Here is a 21,784-nt window from a genome sequence, read left to right on the forward strand (position 1 = left end):
TTCTCTTTTTTTATATTCGATTCGACCAATAGTCCTCGATCTTTCTATATCGCTTTTCATAAATCTATGCGTAAATTAAGTTATCCCTTAACATCCAATGTACATTTTATGATGCGAAACATGCCGCCTGATTTTTGCTTGTATTAGTTTCGGGCTTTCCTTTGAAATAATAAACATTACAATTTTTATGATGAAAATAAACTAAAAAAGTATTTTTATATACAAACAATATGTGATATACCTACATTCTACATTATGTAACCTTAAATACTTTTCCAATGCACAACCGAGCATCTTACTTCCGCCCAATTTTACTTATGCAGAGCGGAAAATTGCTCACGATCGCATTAAACTCACTTGAATGAAGGCTGTATAGCGAGAGGTCCGTGCTCATTGAAAAAAAATGTGGCTCATTTTACGCACATCGCGCATGCTCGCCGCGCGCGTTCCCGCGTTTTCTCATGGCGCCAATTTCAAAATAATTCTCCGTTTAAAAATATGATCGCCCACATTTTCAAATTCGGAATCTGTTAATATTGAGTAAAAACTTTTTGTGAACAAAAATAACAAAAGATAGTGAATTATGAAACTATAAAGAGACATTAATTTATTACTGAGAGCAAAATGGTTTATCGAAGTTTTATCGGTGGTGCGGGTCGAAAATTAACGATTTCGAAGGCATTAGTGTATGCGGGCCTGTTAGTGTTTTTAGTGCCATCTGTCTTCTGTCAGCTGAGTAAGCCAGGTATAGTTTATAACAACTTTTCATTAACTATTTACATCATTATTATTGTGTCCAATGTGATATAAAGATTAATATCGTTTCATTCATGCACTGCTCGCATTATAATATCGTTAGATACGTATATCGCCTATGGCCGTAGCATTGGCTCAGTACCAAGACATATTTTATCCCTTTAAGCTAGTACAATAGTCTGCCTATTTCCGATCGTCTGTTGTCTTAAAAGGGTCCATTATTTTACTAAGATGAAGTTTTAATCTGGCCGCAGGTGAGTTAATAAATGAAATCACAAATCGGTAACATTATTATAAACAAACATATTAGGTATGTTATTTTTTTTTCGTTCATGATTTGTAGGAAACAGAGGTATAATACAATAGGATTGAAATAATTTAATAATTCTTGAATTATTGTTTAATAAGGCAAAGCAATTAAGTAAAATGCTTAAGGTATGTCCTATGGCTTGGAAAAACTTCCTGATACAAACTATGGGCTGCAAACTGTGTCATAGGCACGGTACGCCGATTTCGATAATCGATGCAACTATTATCTCGATTACACCATGCCTACTATTCGACTACCTGCCTCACGATCCTCTTTGACTATCGTTAAATTTAAACAATTCCGTATCAGCTCTTTAACAAATCTTATAATTAAAGGTATTGTAGAACGGCCATGAAAGGTGAGATTCTTGATTAAAATCAAGCCCGACATATTTTATGTGTTTTTTTCAATTCGAATTACATTATAATGTTTCTTTTTCACGACAAAGTGACCCCACTACTCCTGGTGGTAAGTGGAGTGGGATCCAATAGAATGCTGACTGACGAGAGATGATTACCCCTTGGCAAAAGACACAATTATTCCGGCCTGTTGGAACCGATTATACAAATTACACAGACTGATCCAGGAACGTGACACACTTACGTGGGTCACTTTGGCGAGACTTTAACATCTTGTGTACGGTGGTCGCAATCCGGGCTGATATAAAATATATCCTACAACTACCATGTATGATATTACCTTAGACTCACACTTAAAAGTTAAAAGCATTGTTGCATCTGAAATTCAATGCATTACTTTGGTAGATTAAATAGAATGACCTTTAGTTTTACTAGAATAAATATCATAAACGCAAAGGCAATAACATAATGACCAATTATATTCGCATTTGTAAAGACAAAAACATCTGACATTTCCATATAAAAAGGCAACCTAGGTGCCAAAGGACACGTCTAATGACTGTGGAAGTCTTGTACAATGCACATACCTACAACATAATATACATTTATTCATACATGTGACCGTTTAAGTTCCTCAGATATAACGTACTTATCCCCTTTTGCATGTAAATGTGAGGTTTAACATCTAATAAGAGTTGTGAATCACAATTTTAACCTTTTCTTTGTTGCTACAGTTCCTTTGTGATACGTTTTAACTTGTAGAAAAACATGAGTTAGAAATACAGTAACTGTTTAATATAAACCAAGAAGAGTTTTGCAATAGTAATTATTAAACAAAACGATACAAACTATAAAAGTATTGTTACAAATTAAATTAAAGTGGAAATCTATAATATCTTTGCTCTATCTCATTAATAGGCGATTCCTAAAGGATCGTAACTGCTACCGCCTAGTTCATGGCGAAAATGTACCAATCAGAATTATTATGCTTATTGTGATAGATAATACTTACCATTAACGCGTAATTAGTGGTCAGGATTTTATTCGCCATTTTTATCTTTTTAAGCATCGATTCAAAGAACGGAATGCGAATGTTTCTTAGAAATATTTTTTTTTATATTTGTATCTAAACTTATTTGTTTTCTCTATACCATATATCTATACATAATAATGAATATTACGGAGTTAAAATCTAATAAATGTGCCCTTTGACCTAGCATCATACCCAAGGAGTTTAGAAGACTCTACTTTGGCCACTTTTATCTTTAAGGCAACAAACCACACACAAGTAGCCCATAACAGTTGGATTCCATGGTCTACCCTTGACTTTAAAGATCAATATAACATGCAGAATACAACAGCGATGATTTAAACTCTAATGGTGCGCGCGCAACGTGTGTACAAACACCCCGATTATTAAGAAATACCATCGGAACCGATGTGGTTACACAGAGTGTTTTATTTTTATTCATTTGGGTTAAAATGGCAATAACTTGCTGGCAAGCCTTCTCCCAAGCTTCAAGCTTCCTTTGCATGTATTTTTAATATGTATATAATATAATAATATCAGCCTGTATTATATACTGACCCACTATTGGGCACGGGCCTCCTCTACTACTGAGAGGGATTAGGCTTTAGTCCACCACGCTGACCTAGTGCGGATTCCTAGACTTCACACACCTTCGAAATTCCTATAGAGAACTTCTCAGGTGTACAGATTTCCTCACGATGTTTTCCTTCACCGTTAAATCAAACGATAATTCACAAAGAATACACACATAATTTTAGAAAAGTCAGAGGTGTGTGCCCTTGGGGTTCGAACCTGCGGACATTCGTCTCGGCAGTCCGTTCTATAAGCAACTAGGCTATCGCCGCTTGGCCTATCGTGTAGTGTAAACATTCTATCATGTAGAAAATTATTTTGTTAATTTTTCTCGAATTTTGGGATTGGATTCTTCGGAGGAGTGTGACGTCAGGCAGACAGTTATTTAATGCAAATCGTTTCTGCAAGATATGTGCTGGTATATTGCGCCGATAACATGTTAATGTGGGATAAAAGTAAGTAAAAGACTTACTCCTCCAAACAATTCAGGTAACTTTACCTCGCACCACGTTTAAAAGTGAGATATTTCCATGAAAAGTATCTATAGAATATTGTTACATCAAAGGTTAGAGTCTTACCATAAACATTTTCTGACAAAGATTCAAGCAATATCTTTGACTCGAGAATTACTTGATGTAAAGACTAAAATAACAAAGCAGTAAGTAATTAAGCCCCCTCCCCCCCCCCCTAGCAAAACGGCGCGCTAACCCTATTTTTAGAAGCTATCTTATCTAAATTAATAATACATAGAGAAAAAAATATCATCATTTTTCTACAATATTATCTTTAAATTAGTTGTTTAATATTTTTAACAATGAGGATATTTTTTCATTAACTTTATAATAAATACGCCACTAAAATTGTTGATGCCGTAAATCTCCACTTAAAATACCTACACATCATGTTAATTTGCAATCAACACTATTAGATATATACCTAATAAAGAACATTTTGGTAGTTCGAAATATTCAAAATGACATAAAATTTATTATTTAAAACAATATTTCGTAAATACTTGCATATTCCCGCCAATAATTGTGCGCCGTAAATATATTGTACGAATGCCCAAGGCCATTCGCCCGGAGGAAGGCCTTAATAACAATAATTGCTTACCTTTCTTGATAAGGAATATCTTATTAAACGTATTTCAACGTATGTAAAATAATATTTTAATTCATCAAACAGCTTAATAAATTATGCTGAGTCATGTAACAAGATCCGACTTCACTTTCTATTAGAAAAAGAAATTGAATCATTTATTGAGTACTTTATAATAACCCTTACAATGTCATCGTTGTGTCTGTACCCACAGTCATTAACGTTACGATAACAATAACTTTAAATTTCTCTTGGATGACCCTAACAATTGAGTACTAATAAATATTAATATTGTGTTACAAACCTCTACAATATCAGCGTCATTCACTCCATGCAAAATTAATATCACACGTTTATTTCTATAATGATTTCATGTAATGTATTCATGACAGTTTTTTACAGACCTGAGCGCAACGTGATCTAATTAGAAATGTTAATGACTGCAGGACGTGACATGTGATCTTTTACCTTTATACAAATTATCTCACTGTAATAACACTTTCTTTGACATTTCATTCGAAATTTAAAATGATATTTCCGCTGCGTCACGTGAGGTAATGGACACACGCTGACTTTCGTTGGCGGTCAACCGGTCCCGCATTTCGCGGTGATATCCCAAATATTTCGCTCCAGCGTCCGCTTTCTCTTCACAACCACACCTGATGTAAAACTGAGATAATCGTAAGTGATGTCATTATGATATTAGACTATCTATAGAGTGTGGATACGGATTTCAAAACATTTATCACTTAATTCGCAATTTTTTTTTATCGCGGACATACTTATTACTAAAATGTATATTGTATACAAACTGATTGAATCAAAAACTTAAATTAATTTGTTATAATTTAATTAATCATAAATATAACAATAAAATACTTACAAACACTACGATAAGTTACTGTTTTAATTATAAGTATTAGCAAATTTTATTAATTTCTTTTTGAGGTCTAAATATGCATTTTACATCTACGATCCTACCGATTTCATTCAACACATAAGTTCATTCTAAATGCTTCAGTCCTCCAGCAAAATTTATATTTTATGTGTAAAACCCAAATTTTAAATCGTAACCTACCAATTCATACTTTTATACATATCGATCATTCCATATAAATGTTGACATTTCTTCCCACTCATCAAATATCAATGCTAATGCGTATACCTTAGTTCAAGGTTTCGACCTTCGCACCATGATTCGGCACTTTTACGAATGGCCGCAAACTAAATCAACAATTATAGTGCCAATATTGCACATGTCGGTCAAGTATCAAGACCACTGATGTAAAATCAACATAACTTGACAATCTTGAGCATCTCTTGCGAGACGCATGATTTTGTATGGAATTATACACGGCATTAACTTAAGAGGGCTTGGGCCAGTGGGGGATCTTTCGTAAATTTTGTAATGTTTTTCCCGCTTTAAAAACAAAAGGAATGCAATACAATCTTGAAAAATTTACTTACAATATATCTTCGATTAGTAGATACTGTTTTATCACATTAGTTATGATATTAAGGAGAATTTAATTCATATTACAGAAATGTTTATTTCTCTAAACAAAATCAGTTATCTCACTTCTTTATATCAAAGTATTTAATTATGCTTACTATAAGGAACTCAAATATTATTAATAAAGTAATCATAACTTTTGCGTTTGTCATCAATAACTAAAAGGTATCAATAAAGTATTGTAATGCGTAGGTAGCTGCATAGACTGGCGACGGTCCTACGAGTTTTATTGAATCCAACAGCCAACAAGTGGAAGTAGGTGACTGCTAGAGTTGGACGTGCCGAGACGGTTGAATGAAACGTTAACACTATTATTTGCATGGTATAGGTACTGCGTTAGTTTTTATGAAGCTACACATGCTAGAGCTTCGAGAGACTGGCTCGTAATAATCTATGCAACACAGTTTTGCTTTCAAATGCAATATCAGCTGAGACGCTGTCAAATTGAATTCAGTATCTTATCGTCACTATTTAATACACATACAACAGATATCTAAATCTCAAACAATATCTTAAGTTTCAGTATATGCTGGATCTTTACAGCTGAGTTTTGTCTAAAACAATCAACTTCTGAGAACAAGCTCTTATGTGACAACTTAAGCTTTTTATATTAAATAGTTCAATAAAGGGTGTACTTGAGACCTTACTTAACGATTAGATTGATTTATTAGGGCTTTAATGTCCTGTAGATTTGATTACTAATGACTGTCTGGAAATAAGTAAGTGTATCTTCTGTATGGAAAACCTAGAAGTCTTTTAAATTTTTTAACGCTTTCGAGCAGTGAACCCATATTAAACAAATTTTAACTTAAATTCGATTTAAAATTATTACAAGCCGTAAACCCTATCCAATAAGTTACGCCACAAAATAGAGGTGATAATAATTTTATCACAGAAAAAACACATAACAATGTTATACGTTTTAACTACAATGCTCCACATCGTGAGTCAGGAATATGTTATAAAATCATTGTTAAAAATGGTATTGACATATTTTAATAAATGCGTTGCTTAAGTACTCGATAATAAAGTAATGCTCCACATCGTGAGTCAAGAATATGTTATAAAATCATTGTTAAAAATGGTATTGACATATTCTAGCAAATACGTTACTTACGTACTCGATAATTTAGTATCTAATAGCACACTCCCATCTATATTAGGTATGACTAAATTACATTGTTGATAGCCTTATTCCTTCCTGCAGATTAAAAGCCTGAAGCCACCCTCAAAATTATTAAGAATATCGTAACTTTTACAATTGTAAATATCTGTAATGAACTCTAAAAAACGCCGAGGTTTCCAATGTGGCTAATTATATTTTACTATCTGTAATTAATCCTTTGCATGGCAATAACCCTGAAAGTTAAAATAGTTACAAAAGAATGACGGTAACAATTAACAAACACAAGAGCCGCAGCTTCCATCACATTTTATTCACAAAGGCCTTATCGTGGCGGACACAAGGTCGTTAATGCAATATCTGAGAGGCAAAACTAGCACAATCAGATACTTTATCATTATTCATTAATTATAATATGCGACCTGGTTACGTAACAGATGATTCAATTGTTTCGTCAGTGCCACCTGATGACTATATAAAGAATTTTGGGTTCGGTACTTAAAGAACGCTCCTACATGAAGGGGCAGAAACAATAACATTACAAGAATATATTAATAATAATAAAGGCAATAAGTGATGGATGTAGAATTTAGGAACTCGTCAGGCACATGTCTAGCTCGCACTTGCCTAGCGTTAAGAAAAATTATGAATTAAAATAAAATTATTATAGAAGCAATTGTTTTTCACGGTCTGGAAACGCGGCTATGGTAGACTTGATCATAAGAGTGTATTCGAAAAATAAATTCGACTAATCAAAGACATTTCCTTAACGGCAGACAGAATGTGCGGCAAAAATACTAAAATCATAATTATCCAAACAATATACTTATATAATTAAATCAAGATTTAATTAAATATCCTTATCTTGAAGACAATATAGGCATAAAAATATTATAAACAAGATATTGTAGTAATCTTGATATCATATGATTTCCATATTGCCACCAACTCTCCCTAAATATTACAAAATGACGTTCTCTCGAAATGAAGCAAGAGCAACGTAATTATTTGATCTAACACAGATTTTTGGAGTATTGCAATTTGTAATCTAGTAAGCCTTATAGATTGGTGATATTATTTAATTTTGCTAATTATAACTACCTTATATATATAGGCCCCCTTGGCTGGCGCATGGACTTAGTTCTTAATCAATTACAGTTGCTTAATCTATACTATTATATAAAGCTGAAGAGTTTGTTTGTTTGTTTATTTGTTTGTTTGTTTGAACGCGCTAATCTCAGGAACTACCAGTCCAAACTGAAAAATTATTTTTGCGTTGGATAGCCCTTTGTTCGTGGATTGCTATAGGCTATATATCATCACGCTATACCCAATAGGAGCGGAGCAGTAATGGCTAATCTCAGGAACTACCGGTCCAAACTGAAAAATCTTTTGCGTTGGATAGCCCTTTGTTCGTGGATTGCTATAGGCTATATATCATCACGCTATACCCAATAGGAGCGGAGCAGTAATGGCTAATCTCAGGAACTACCGGTCCAAAGTGAAAAAATATTTTTGCGTTGGATAGCCCTTTGTTCGTGGAGTGCTATAGGCTATATATCATCACGCTATACCCAATAGGAGCGGAGCAGTAATGGCTAATCTCAGGAACTACCAGTTTCAACTGAAAAATTCGTTTTGTGTTGGATGGCCCTTTATTTGTGGGGTGCTATAGGCTGTATATCATCACGCTATGACCAATAGGAGCGGAGCAGTAATGAAACATGTTGGAAATACGGGACAATTGATTAGTTTTGAGAGCTTCCGTTGCGTGCGCTGCGTAAACGGTTAAAGTTATGCAACAATGATGTATGACGGAATTGTTCCTCTTAAAAAAGTTCTAAAAAAATATATTATAAAACAAAATCCCCCGCTGCATCCGTCTGCCTGAACGTCTTAAACTCAAAAACTACCCAACGTATTAAGATGAAATTTGGTATGGAGACAGTTTGAAACCCTAGGAAGAACATAGGCTCCCGGGAAACTACTACTTTTATAATGGAAAACTTTAGCCTGAAAACTTTCATAACGCGGGCGGAGCCGCGAGCAAAAGCTAGTACTATAATAAATGGATACAAACATTGGTGTCACAATGGAGTGGCAAGACGGGAATTGCCATAAAACCCCGTCTCAAGGGGGATCCAACATTTTAGAAAATTTACGAAATATTTTATGTAAGTATTGGGACCTAAGAACAGGTCACGAAAAATCTTTCACATACGCAGATGTAAAATTTTTAATGTTATGAAAAGCTCTATAGATACAGTTATTTTGCCACATAGGACTTTTATAGGTGTAGCTAGGCTACTGGATACAAATTTACAAACATTATTCTGTCCTTACTTTCAGCACATTTAATGAAAGTTGCAATTAGCCATAATAGAGATTAATAAATCGTATGACCTTTATTACCCGACTGTCACAAAAGGAGGGTAATGGTTTTTATTTTATAACACACTTGATATATTACTTTGTATTCCACATTACCTATTCCTACCATCATAAGGTTATCAAAATAAGTATATAAGCTTAAAAATACCATAAATTATTCAGGCACCTAATACTTTCTAAAAAAAATGATGAAATATAGTATTTTTTATTTTAATCTTTCCTAGTAACATTTTGTAACAAAATATTTATTTTAGTTTCCCAATATTAGTATATACCACAATTATAATTAAGGTCCAATTTCTGGAACGAAAAACATAGTTGACCTTTAAAACTATAAACAAACTAGACTGGACGAAACTACTTCAAATTATTAATACAATAACAATGATTAACCCAATATATTCTGAGTACACGGGGAATTTTAAAACTTCAAACCATGTCATATAACTGGACTACGCTTCCGATCAATAAACATCCTGGAAAAGTAATAAAAAAAATCCACATTTCATTTTTCTCTAAGATGAAAACAAGTGATGACTTTCGCACTTTGAAATAATAATATGGTATTAGTTAAGTACCTCTCTTGTTAGTAGAGATTATATTTGTATTACACTGCACTTGATATTACGACCAGCAATAGCTTCAGGAATCGCTTAGGGCCTTGCGTATACAACAGCCATGCGCGGTGCCTGGGAGGACGTTTATTTTATACATCTTAACTACGATTTTTTTTAAATCGGAGGGCGTGTAGATTGTTTTCACCCGTAACCTCACAACGCATAAGGCTCCCACTGAGGAATAATGTCACCAGCAAACCAATAAAAAACAAACATAACGAATGCACTTTTAATGTTTACAATGTGCTTTTATTCATAATCAGATTTGTAGATATTGCGTAACGATGGCGCTGTAATAAATAAAAAATAACCATTCCACCTTCAACGCAAAACTCATCCTAAACATGTCACCGTTTTAATTAAAATACTAACATGAAATAACTTTTATAAAATCTGCTATACATTTACACCCTTATCGTCATAAAACCAATTGTTAAAGTAAACAACGTCGGTTGTATATTTTACCCTTTAAGGGTTTTTGATAATTTCCCCTGTCATAATTTTACTTTTATCCACAATGCATGACTGCTACTGATATCTTGATCGGAGGTCTTAAAAGCTAATGTTAGCCTCTTTATATGTGAAACCTGTGTTATATATTATTATGAGACGCTACGGCACAGTGAACTATGGATTAGATATGTAAAGACCGAGGGTTCGATTCTGGGAACAGACAATATTTTAATTTATAAAAATAATAATATCGGTCCCGCATTATATACTGTCCCACTGTTGGGCACGGGCCTCCTCTACTACTGAGAGGGAATTTAATCAGAAAAATATATATTCATTTCTAGCCGGGGCATTGAAGATACTATCAATGCTAGATAAACTAATCGCAGACAAATTAAATCTGTTTTACAAATTAGAAAGTCCAAAACCGACGTGAGAGTGGACCCAGAGCCTTTTTAGTTTCTCAAACCAAGCTAATTATCTACCCGGCTTCAAGACTTCATTAACCTAGATATGGTTGTAATTAAACATTTTAACAAAATAAATTATTAACACAACACTTTGTCAAGTTTCTAAAAATACAAAACATACAATCTAATGCCGCTAAAATGATATCTAAGTAATTTATTTCATACCTAATTAAATATGCCTAACCGAGTTGGACAAATTTTACAAGAAGCTAATTCAACACCGAATAAATTGAATAGTAAAGTGATTGTAATTATTTTAATTATGTAAGAACAATGCTATATCAAATTCAAAACATATGATTTATAATATAATATACTTTCAAAACTATTTCAGAATACACTCTATTTTAACAATAACAGAGACAAGTCTGTAACTATTTCAAGTGCACGCAATCGCAAAAGAACTTCAGTTACGTCCTCAGAATCGGACCTGCCTCGTAGCGTCGATGTATTGCGTATACGGTACTACTACTACGCTGAGGTTTAAGGTTCGAATTCCGAGGCGGACAAAGTAATATTGATTTTTAACCTCTAGTCTGGAATTTGTAGCCGATTGACGATAGGCTCGCTCCCTACCACATCATGAGACAGAACACACACGGCGAGAAGGTTGCGCATCTACAAAATAAATAGAACGAATCATAATAATTTGTTAAACTAACTTAGTGTAAGCTCTATTGTAACTAACATTATGAGTCTTGGTACTTGAAAATAAAAACATTATTATTATTAAAACAAAGTCGTGACTTTGTTTTAATGTTTGTGGGAATCGAACCTAGCATACTGTTCTACCTTATACGTACTCTGCTATTATCCCTACAGACTACCTACAAAACATTTGACAAAAAATCATTAAGACATGAATAGATGATTTTAGTTCATGTTTAACCATTAACAGCTAACAACCTATAAAAGATTCCAATCATAGCTCTATTCAATCAAATCCCATTTATCAATAGCAGAAACGAGTGCAGATTAATATCTCTTGATTCGGTCTGTACTGCAATTTATATTAGGGCTTGCTATTTGCTTAATGTATAAGTATACACTATTGCATCAACATTAATCTTGATACTTGACCAAAACCTATGAATAGTATTCGATTAATGTAAAAATTATAATTACATTATTCCCATAAAAATCCGTATCATAAGTGCAACTTTATTGGCCTTTGTAATAAATAGTTTTTTTTAATAAACATAGATGTTAGAGTTTTAGAGTTTGGTGTGTTGAAACAAAAATATACCTTAGGCTTATATGTATACTAGCTTTTGCTCGCGGCTTCGCCCGCGTGAAGGAGTTTTCCGGGATAAAAGTCCACTGTATGATAAAAGTCTTGCTACATATTTTCCCGGTACTGATAGGTTCAAACAAATTTTATCCCCATGGGGGTTGAATTTATCAAAATCCTATTTAAGCGAACGTCTTCATCATAGTAGCTCCAATCTTTAATTTCAGTTCAATCAGTCGAAAATCTAAGAAGATTTATACAAAATCCTTTCTTAGCGGATGCCTACGTCATAACATCTACCTGCATGCCAAATTTCAGCCCGATCCGTCCAGTGGTTTCGGCTGTGCGTTGATAAATCACTATGTCAGTCAGTCACCTTTGAGTTATATATATTTAGATATTTGCTTTTCAGTAAATTCCCATATGACACAAAATAAACACAAATCTTTCTAAAATATTGTTCTAATAGTTAACGAGTTCAAACAAAAAATGTAGACTAATAATGTCATCATATCCATGTTTTTCTACATCAATGCCCAATAGCGATCTTTGGAGGCGGCGAATGGATCAACCACCCAACGGCTAGCGCTTGAAAAGGGCACAAAAAAAATTATCTTCCTTCGACAAATGGGTCAAAAGGCCTCGTACATATCTGCCGCCTAAAGCCTCGCAATGATCAAGGCTGCTACTACCATTGCCCACATTGTAACACCATAAAACCGTATTATACCACAAAATCATTGAACGTAATCTTAAACTATGTATCTATTATGTAAAAATAAACAAACAATTGCATCCGATGTTCACACAGCTCCATTGATCCGTCTGCATTGTGGCTATTCAATTAGCTCTCATTGTCCTAAGCATTTGGTGCATGCAATATCATTCCGAGGTTGAAGTTTATCTGATGGTGAGAGTAAATGACGTCACTTCGTGGGATGATACATATGCATTAGAATTATGAAATCAGTCACTCGATGTAATCTCTACCATAAATATAGTACCACAAGAATTATAAATGCGCAACTGGACTTGAAGGATAGGAATAGGGGTTAAAGATTTGATTGTCACTCACACATACACACTCACTCATATCCCCGAAGGCGTAAGCAGAGGCGAATCTAGTGCACCCACTATTCTTTGCGTGTTCAGTCTCATGATATGATAGGGGGTGAGCCTATCGTCATATCCGGTACAAATTCAATACTGAATTGTTTAACACTTGAAATTTCGGTATATAGAAAGCCACAGCAATTTTGTTGATTCTTTGTGAGACAGCGAGAATTACAATTCTGATCGAGACAGTTCATGTATGTTGTAGACATGCCTACGATGGTACTTTACCACTTATGCATAAAATGGAGCTACAAGAAACGTATTTATTCCCTTACGCTGGCTACTGGCAAGAAGGCGTTAAAAATACAATTGCTGCACACTTTATTTTAGAGCTTATCTCTGCTCCATTTGCTGTGAAAGATAAAAAAAAATACTAGTACAATTTAAGGTCAAACCAAATTTAATTGTTTCATTGTTTAAACTTTTCGACGGGTAAGAGTGCTGTTATAGAAATACAGAGCGGTAACCTTCCACCACACATATTGCAACAAATCAATTATATACTTAGTATTGTTAACTGTGCGTGTTTTTAATAAAAAGAAATATGTTTAGAGAAATAATTTAAATAACAGCTAATTTATGATTATTGAGCAAGCACGTGGTCTTCTAATACTGTACGCATATTTACACACGCAATACATATTTCTTAAAACGATATGTTAATGCAGTGAACTAGGAAACGTAAATATAATAATTATATTCATACAGCATACAAGCGTAAACAAGATAACACCGGTACTAATAAATAATAATTAATTTAAATCAATATTTTGACTAAGCACTGTTATTTTATTATAATTATTTAATTTATATTTCCCCTACTCCTAATAGTAATAAATAACTTTTATTTAACATAGGATTAGTTCTCATATTTGCACATTTTCTTTCATTTAAAAAAAAAATACTAAAATATTATTGTAATAAATGTAAAATAAGTCATGCGACTATTGAGTTACATGTAAGATAAAATCATAGAGTGTTTTACTTTAATAAACGCAATATCTCGATAACTTTCAAAATATTTATTTTATGTAATTCATTGTTTTAAATATATTTATTAAAAATACGCACACACACAAAATAACTAGATAATCTGATAGACAAGATATCACGCTAGATATTCACTTTTCTTTCTAAAATCACTATAAATGGCTACACAATGTAATTTGATTTATATATCAATAAAATTTACTGACCTATCGCGCAACGAATACGCAATAGCTTTGAGCCGTATTTAAAACGAAACACCAATGATTCAATACGCCAAAGAAGTAGTTTTTATTTTTAGTCTGGTAGTGAAATGATCTGCCAAAAGTTTAAAATCTTGATATTTAAATTTATAGTATATCATGTATTTATATTTTGTACATTATTTTCCAGATTGGTTTCGCCAGCTGACTTACGACGAAATTTATAACAATACACAATACGCCCAAATAAGGCAAACACCAAAAAACGTAGTCACATTTAGTAAATATAATAAATATAGTAGCGTTGAAGTAATTAAGTCCAATGAAATAGAATATAACGACAAAAGCAGCAGCAAATTGTTGGTCGGATTTGCGCGAGATCCATTTAGATATTCGGTGCCGGAGGAAGATTATGCAAGGGGTGTCAGGTAAAGAAAAAATATTGATATGTATAATGCAAAGTAATATGTAGAAATAATATGTACTTTTAAGGTTTTCACAGGCTTTTAGGATCTTTTTATTATTCGGGCGCGGCAAAGTGACCCCTCTGCATCAGGGCCCTTATTCTATATGATAGTGTAAACGCGTAACGCGGCCGTGTCATGTTATCTTCGAGAAATGTGCGTGGAATGGTATTCTGTAAGCCAAATTTCTATCCTAAACATGATGCGTTGTGTTACGTGCTTGTTACACACTGTCAAAATAACGTGCGGGATAGAGAATAAGGCCCCTGATGGTAAGTGGAGTGGACTGTGGATAATGTCGAATGTCGAGAGATGGTTACCCCTCGACAGTTGACACAATTATGCCGGCCTGATGGAACCAGATATAACAGGTTGATCCCTGAACGCCATACACTTCTGTGGGCCACTACGGCATGTTTTAACACCTGTACGGTGGTCGCTATCCGGGCTACCCCCAACAATAACATAATAGAAATATAATAGAAACGTATGAAAATAGAAGTCAGAAAAACTGGAGATATGACATCTGGTTAAAACTAAAATATATATTACAAATCCAAAATCTTAGCCAATCTTGTTATGTTCAAAAGTAATTACCTTTAATAGTTTGAATAAATTTCCAGATACGTGCAACCCCCTAAAGGAGATAGGGGAAAGAGAGGCGTGTTCCATCTCTACAATATGATATATTGCGCGACTGGATGCGAGCCACTTTCCTACAAGGGCTATGGTTGCTACTGCGGATTCCTTGGCAATGGCAGACCTACTGATGGGATAGACAGGTAATCTTTCGCAAAATGGATCTAGATAGAAGTTAAGCTGTCTCAAAAACCAATAACTCTTAAATAAAATCTCCAACGTTTAACAAAAAAAAAATATATCAGGGGTTTTGGTACAAACAATTTCTGTTGGCGTATATTTGTATTATATTATTATGGAAACAAAATATCGTTACCAAATGTCGAAAACCGTTTTGTATCTTGCACACTGATTAGAACCTGCCTATACCTTTGGTATAGAAGTGTAGCGATATCAATTTACATTATCATTTGGTCAGAACAACTTTGTGACAACATCTAAGCAACTTGCATAATTGCCAAAAATGTTATCGAGAATGAAATCAATTTCATTGCTTTCATATAACAAGTTGTGATCGCGATTACGACCGCTTTAGTTATTTAATAGTTAATTTTTGCCTCGAGCAACATTACCATTAATATTCCTCGTTTCTAAAAATATTTGATATTTCCTCATGATTTTGCAGCACCAAATTTGTACTCAAATATCACATTGATTTTATGACTTAATCTATCTATTACTTAATTATAAATAATTAATTATCATGAATATTACTTCAAATCTAACACTTAAAAATTACTTTTAAAAAAATATCCCCATAAAAATACAACCCTTAGAATTATCCATTATAACACCATCCTACTGCTAGGCACAGGCCTTCTATACCACTGAAAGAGTTGACGCCTTAGTCCATCATGCTGGCCTAGTGGAGATTGATAGACTTCACATATCTCCGAAATTCTTAGATTTGTAGGTAACAGTTGGGAGCTAAATTGCCAATTTTCAGATAAAGATATTAATCAAATTCATAACCTCACTGAACATTAAAATGAAACAATTGTACCAATTTTAATTTGATCGTGTTATACACTCTAATACGAATACTGAATCCTCCTTCTTATATAAAGATGGAAACATCAAGCCCAAATTAGATTAATATAAATCTCCCACAGATGCTGCAAGATGCACGACCAGTGCTACGAGAATATCTACTGTCCGTTTTACACGGTATACTTCCAGCCTTACTACTGGCATTGTTACCACGGCGAGCCGCTCTGCGCCCTCGAGAACTACCAGTCACAAAACCATGTAGTCAACGGCTGCGCTGCGAGGTTGTGCGAGTGTGATAGGTATGGTTTCTATATCTTATTCTGATCAATTTTAATCTCAATCTGATTTAACGTGTGTGTTCTTGACGATTTTTTATACGGGCTCACCAAAATGACCCCACGGCACCTGATAGTGAGTGTAGTGGGAAAGTGAATGAGTGGAGGAATGGAATTGGGAAAAATCAATTAATTTAACAGAACAGAGCTACTTCATTTAATACTTCACGTTAGTGGCATAAAACACGCACTAATACAATAATCCATAAGATGCTGGCCTTAAAAGAAAAGAATAGTGAAAAATGGGGACCAGTATTAAAAAAATCTCACTTGCTAAGCATTTTTTATGATGGTAAGTGAAAAGATGCCCAAAAACTTGTGGACCACCAAGAAAAACATGCCTGGACGGCCCGCATAGTTATGACAACCTGCTTAATTACTTCTTCACGCTCCACTTGAAGAAACTAATGGTGTAGGAAGGAAAGAGCACGTATGGTGGTAAAACGCAACAGCAATCTTTCACGTCATTGTTTTCTGTGATTCATTGAGATAACCCTGGTCGCAAAGATCCATTCATATTTTCAAGTCTAAAGGTTAGAGCATGTCTCTAACACTTTCGAATTTGTAACTGTTAAAGTTAGGTCAGACGTGCACACAGGCAGGCTCCACTCACCTTTAGGCTATCAGGGCATCTTAATGAAACTAAATTGATAATTATCACATGATCTTTCTAGACTATGCAAACGTATTTTTCTAGTTTACATAACAACGTAATAATGCACGTAGTTGCGTGATTCTCTTAAGATGAAGTAAATCTGTATGATGCAAGAGTTCCAGTTAGATAGGTCTTGCCTATTTCTACCACACCAGTAGTTTAGAAGTACTTTAGTTTTGTTGTAGACGAAGGGTCCGTAAAGCCCTATTCCTGCCAGCTTTCCCTTATGTAGAATTTTGTTGAATCTAATTATCATTAGAACACGATTTGCAGACTGCATTTATACCTATTAGTAACTGTTTTTGTGTCGGCTTCACTTTCGGAAAATTTCACCTTTCGCCACTGGTAATTACTAAATCATATTTACCTCTTAGTTTTTTTTACGGTAACCATCCCCATATTTTGTAATGTAAGTAAAGTTCTAGGACTCTGGGTTGTATACCGTCAAAGGACTGAAAAGGTTTTTACAGTTTAACCTGGGTTCTGTTAAAAACCCTACGATGAGTAATAACTGGTTTACAATCGGGTCCTGACATAAGGTTGATTTTTGCATCAAATATTTTTACTTCTCTATTATTAATTTGGAATAATCAGCAATATTTAAGTTAGTGAAAGATTGCAGAAAGTCATTCGATTGTATAAAAAATAAAGCATGCAATCTTAAAACACGAGCGAGAAGTAAACAGTCATAACTTTCCATAAGAAATTGATAGTTTCCTCCTGCAAGTTGAAGTGGTATTTCAAAACAACTTTTACTAATATATTGTCATGGTATTCCATAGAATACTTACTTGAGCGACCACACAGTCATAGAAATATTAGTTCTTCTTCTATACCTTTGTTAATATATTTATTTGGCTTTATTTTGTCCATAACGTAAAAAATATATCGAAGAAAAATGATGTAAGTACAAGATAAATATATTTCAAGGTAAAAATAAATTATGCATGCATAAAGCCTAATATTAGAATACGCAACATTTCTCCAAATTTATTAGTTTTCTTAATATTTTGATTAAGATAACAGACCTTGACATTGGTTTCAAAATATGTGTAAAATATAACTTGCCATCTGACATTTGTAAGTTGGTCAGAAAACCAGTAATTTGGTAACGAGACGTGATGCTCTGCTGACCTGCTAGTAACTGGTTCCACGGTTATACAATAACCAAATATGCGTGGATCTGATATTGACAAATAATAATTAAGTTTCAACATTGAAGTTAGTTGTTGGAGTTGCAGCTATAATAAAATAATACATTTCCAAGTCCTATTTAGTGGTTAATTTATTCACGATAAATAGAATTTATAAGAGAACTGAATGGAGTTCGTATTTAAGTAAGATACTGATTTATATTGATTTTGCTAGTACTTGATGTCATTTAAATACTACTTACATTAAAAATTATATAACCACAAATTCCTATGTGTATTCGGAAACTGTGACTCTCAATCCTCATTTACGTGGCATCTATTGTCTTGATATGAAATCTAAATTATCGCACTGCAATAAAAATAGAAAAAAACATTAATTAAACGAAATAACTAATAAAAAAACATCAGTTTTCGTTTACATCTTTTAAGACATTAATTAGGCCTTGAAATAAAACTATTTTACGGATTTTATCGAGATTTTTTGTATTATAATTTTCTCTCGATGTTTCGAAGACTTTGCAGCCTTTGTGGTCACGGAGCGGATTGAGCTGTTGGTCATCCGAAAAGTCAGTTACAATATCTACCTACATTTTACAATCTTTTTTTATTTTAGCAGTTAACAGTCCTATCTATGCACAATAAGCTCACAGAGTCTTGAAATCTAGCAGCCGCTCGCGATAAAATCCGAAAAGAATTTTATTTCAATGTCTAACATTCGCTTAAACATAAGTAATTATTATCAATTAAGCTATCAAAATTTAGTTCGGCCGAGTAAATGCCAACTGTCCTGCATCAGAATATCAGTCAAACCCGATTCAGTAACTGTAGATCGTATCAAACGTAACTTAGTTAGTAACCGAGCTGTGCTCGGCTGAGCTTCGGTCTCGGTGCAAACCATCAAGATTTGAGGGTTGATTGAAGTATGTAAATTGATTTGGGAGGAGAAGAAGTTAGCAGGTAGCAATGTTTTTTCTAGTTACCTATTAGTCATTGATTGGGAAGTAATAGAAATACGATGCAGCATCTACATACAGAATGAATTAGCTTCGAAAATCTGATTTAGTTGTGGTAACTTTCCTTAATTACATATAGGCAGGAAGATTATCAAACTTAATAAATTCTCCTTGCCTTAAAACTATTGATTCCTTTAAGGGCGGTAACTAAAGGTAAGGTTCAAATTTATAAAAGAAAAAAAAACATTTTATTACAAAACCACTAATCTATAGTTTCTATTCTATCTGATTATGTTTCTAAATCTGTTGTATACAAAATGTAAATCAACATTATTTTAAAGCTAAAAGCGAATCCTCTAAGTTTAAGAGAATAATATTTCCATTTGAATACTGAAATATTAATTATAATCCTGTTAGACTTTGCAAATAATAAATTAGAAACTTTAAGAGTGATGTTGTTAAGAACAGAGTTAATTCAGAAGTATAAGGTAACGTGCAAAACATTATTATCAAGATTTGGAATATTATGTCTATAATTAGTTTAAACCCCTGCTCAAGCGCTGTCAGTTTATTTCCAACTACACAAATAGTTAAATGCTACTCGACTCAAACACATCACTAGTTTTTAATTACCATAAATAAAAAATAGCGTTATCTGCAGCTGCCCTTACGGAATACATATTTATGAAAAATTATATCTTAAAATTATCTCTATAAAAGGTAATTTATTGTCGAAAGTTACATTGAGTCATAATACTGGTTTTATAACGTTCATTAGTAAATTCTTGTAACTTCATACCCCCTTATTCATAAACGTTATTTATCTAAGGACGGAGCATTGCTGTGATAACTATTCTGTTTCTCAATTTTGTTTATCCGACAGCTTGCTGTTTGTTCAGCTATGTTTATCTGACAGCTAATTGGATTAAAGTTGTATCTCAATATTAGCCAATCACAACGGCCCTATGTCTATGCACTGCGAAGGCTGTCATCCCGTCAGCACTGAGAAACAGACTTGTTATCACAGCAATGCTCCGTCCTTAGATACATAACATCTATGAATAAGGGGGATAGTTTTCACCTGAGGTCTTTACTATAATAATAATAATAATATCAGCCCTGTACTATATACTTGCCCACTGCTGAGCACGGGCCTCCTCTACTACTGAGAGGGATTAGGCCTTAGTCCACCACGCTGGCCTAGTGCGGATTAGTAGACTTCAACCGCCTTCGAAATTCCTATAGAGAATTTCTCAGATGTGCAGGTTTCCTCACGATGTTTTCCTTCACCGTTAAAGCGAACGATAAATTCACAAAGAATACACACATGATTTTTTTAGAAAAGTCAGAGGTGTGTGCCCTTGGGATTTGAACCTGCGGACATTTGTCTGGCAGTCCGTTCCACACCCGACTAGGCTATCGCCGCTTTTAGGTCTTTACGAGGTCTTTACTATATCTTTTGACACTCATTAAAAAACATTTTTATGCACATTTAGTATTCGTTAATGAACGTCAACATGATATATGATCAACAAAATATTTGTCACTTACTACGTGTGGTGATCACAATTTTATGAAGGCATTGTGAAAATTTTATTCCGTCCTAGCTTTATCATTTGGACCCTCACTACACTTACCATCGGGTGCGTTTGGATCACTTCGCCGTGCCAATATAAAAAAGAACATATACCCATTATATCATCAATTAGGTTAATCGCTAATTCATTACTAAAATCCATTTAATACTGATTATGTGATTATTTAAATTAATACTGCCTTTTTCAGATTATTTGCAATGTGCGTGAGGAGGTACCCGTGTCCAAGAGGACCCTCGTTCTGCCACTCCTCGCCAATCAGACTGCTGCAAAACATACTCTCTTTTAGTTAATAAAAACTATTTTAATTGTTTTAGTACCTTAAGATAAAATAAAGAGCTCGCTAGTCAATGCAATTCTAAATTGTTCAATAGCATAATTATCGTAGGTATTGTATTTGAGTCTTGGTCGATAGCTCTGTGACGCCACTGATTTTCTATATACGTCATATAATATATAAAATTTGTTATTTTTTTCGTTCAATATTTAATTCGCTATTCTATGTACAAATGTGTTCACAATTTTAAATAGAGTGACAATAAGTTGATCCAATGATTTTTTATCAAATAATACTATAATTATTACTTATACCGTTAACTCATGCGTAGTTACCAGAAGTATGCTTTATTGTGTTCGTTTAAATATATACTTTTTAAAAACTATACTTTTTGTAAATTTCTACTAATTATACTTAAGCTACATAATATACCTAGCAACTGTTCACCAGAAAGTCAGTACAAATTAGATGTAAAATAAAATGTTTATGCAA

At 33.7% G+C, this 21,784-nt stretch overlaps 1 protein-coding gene across 1 annotated transcript; it reads left to right on the top strand.

The window, feature by feature from the left end:
• The first annotated feature begins 374 nt into the window (after positions 1–374).
• LOC115447473 lies at positions 375–21,784 on the top strand. Its single transcript, XM_030174518.2, has 5 exons — positions 375–745; positions 14,421–14,658; positions 15,318–15,476; positions 16,446–16,622; positions 21,206–21,784. The coding sequence occupies exons 1-5, from the start codon at positions 625–627 to the stop codon at positions 21,306–21,308; spliced, it is 798 nt and encodes a 265-aa protein (XP_030030378.2). The 5' UTR covers positions 375–624; the 3' UTR covers positions 21,309–21,784.

The sequence above is a fragment of the Manduca sexta genome, chromosome 21 (genome assembly GCF_014839805.1).
Source record: "Manduca sexta isolate Smith_Timp_Sample1 chromosome 21, JHU_Msex_v1.0, whole genome shotgun sequence".
NCBI lineage: Eukaryota > Metazoa > Arthropoda > Insecta > Lepidoptera > Sphingidae > Manduca > Manduca sexta.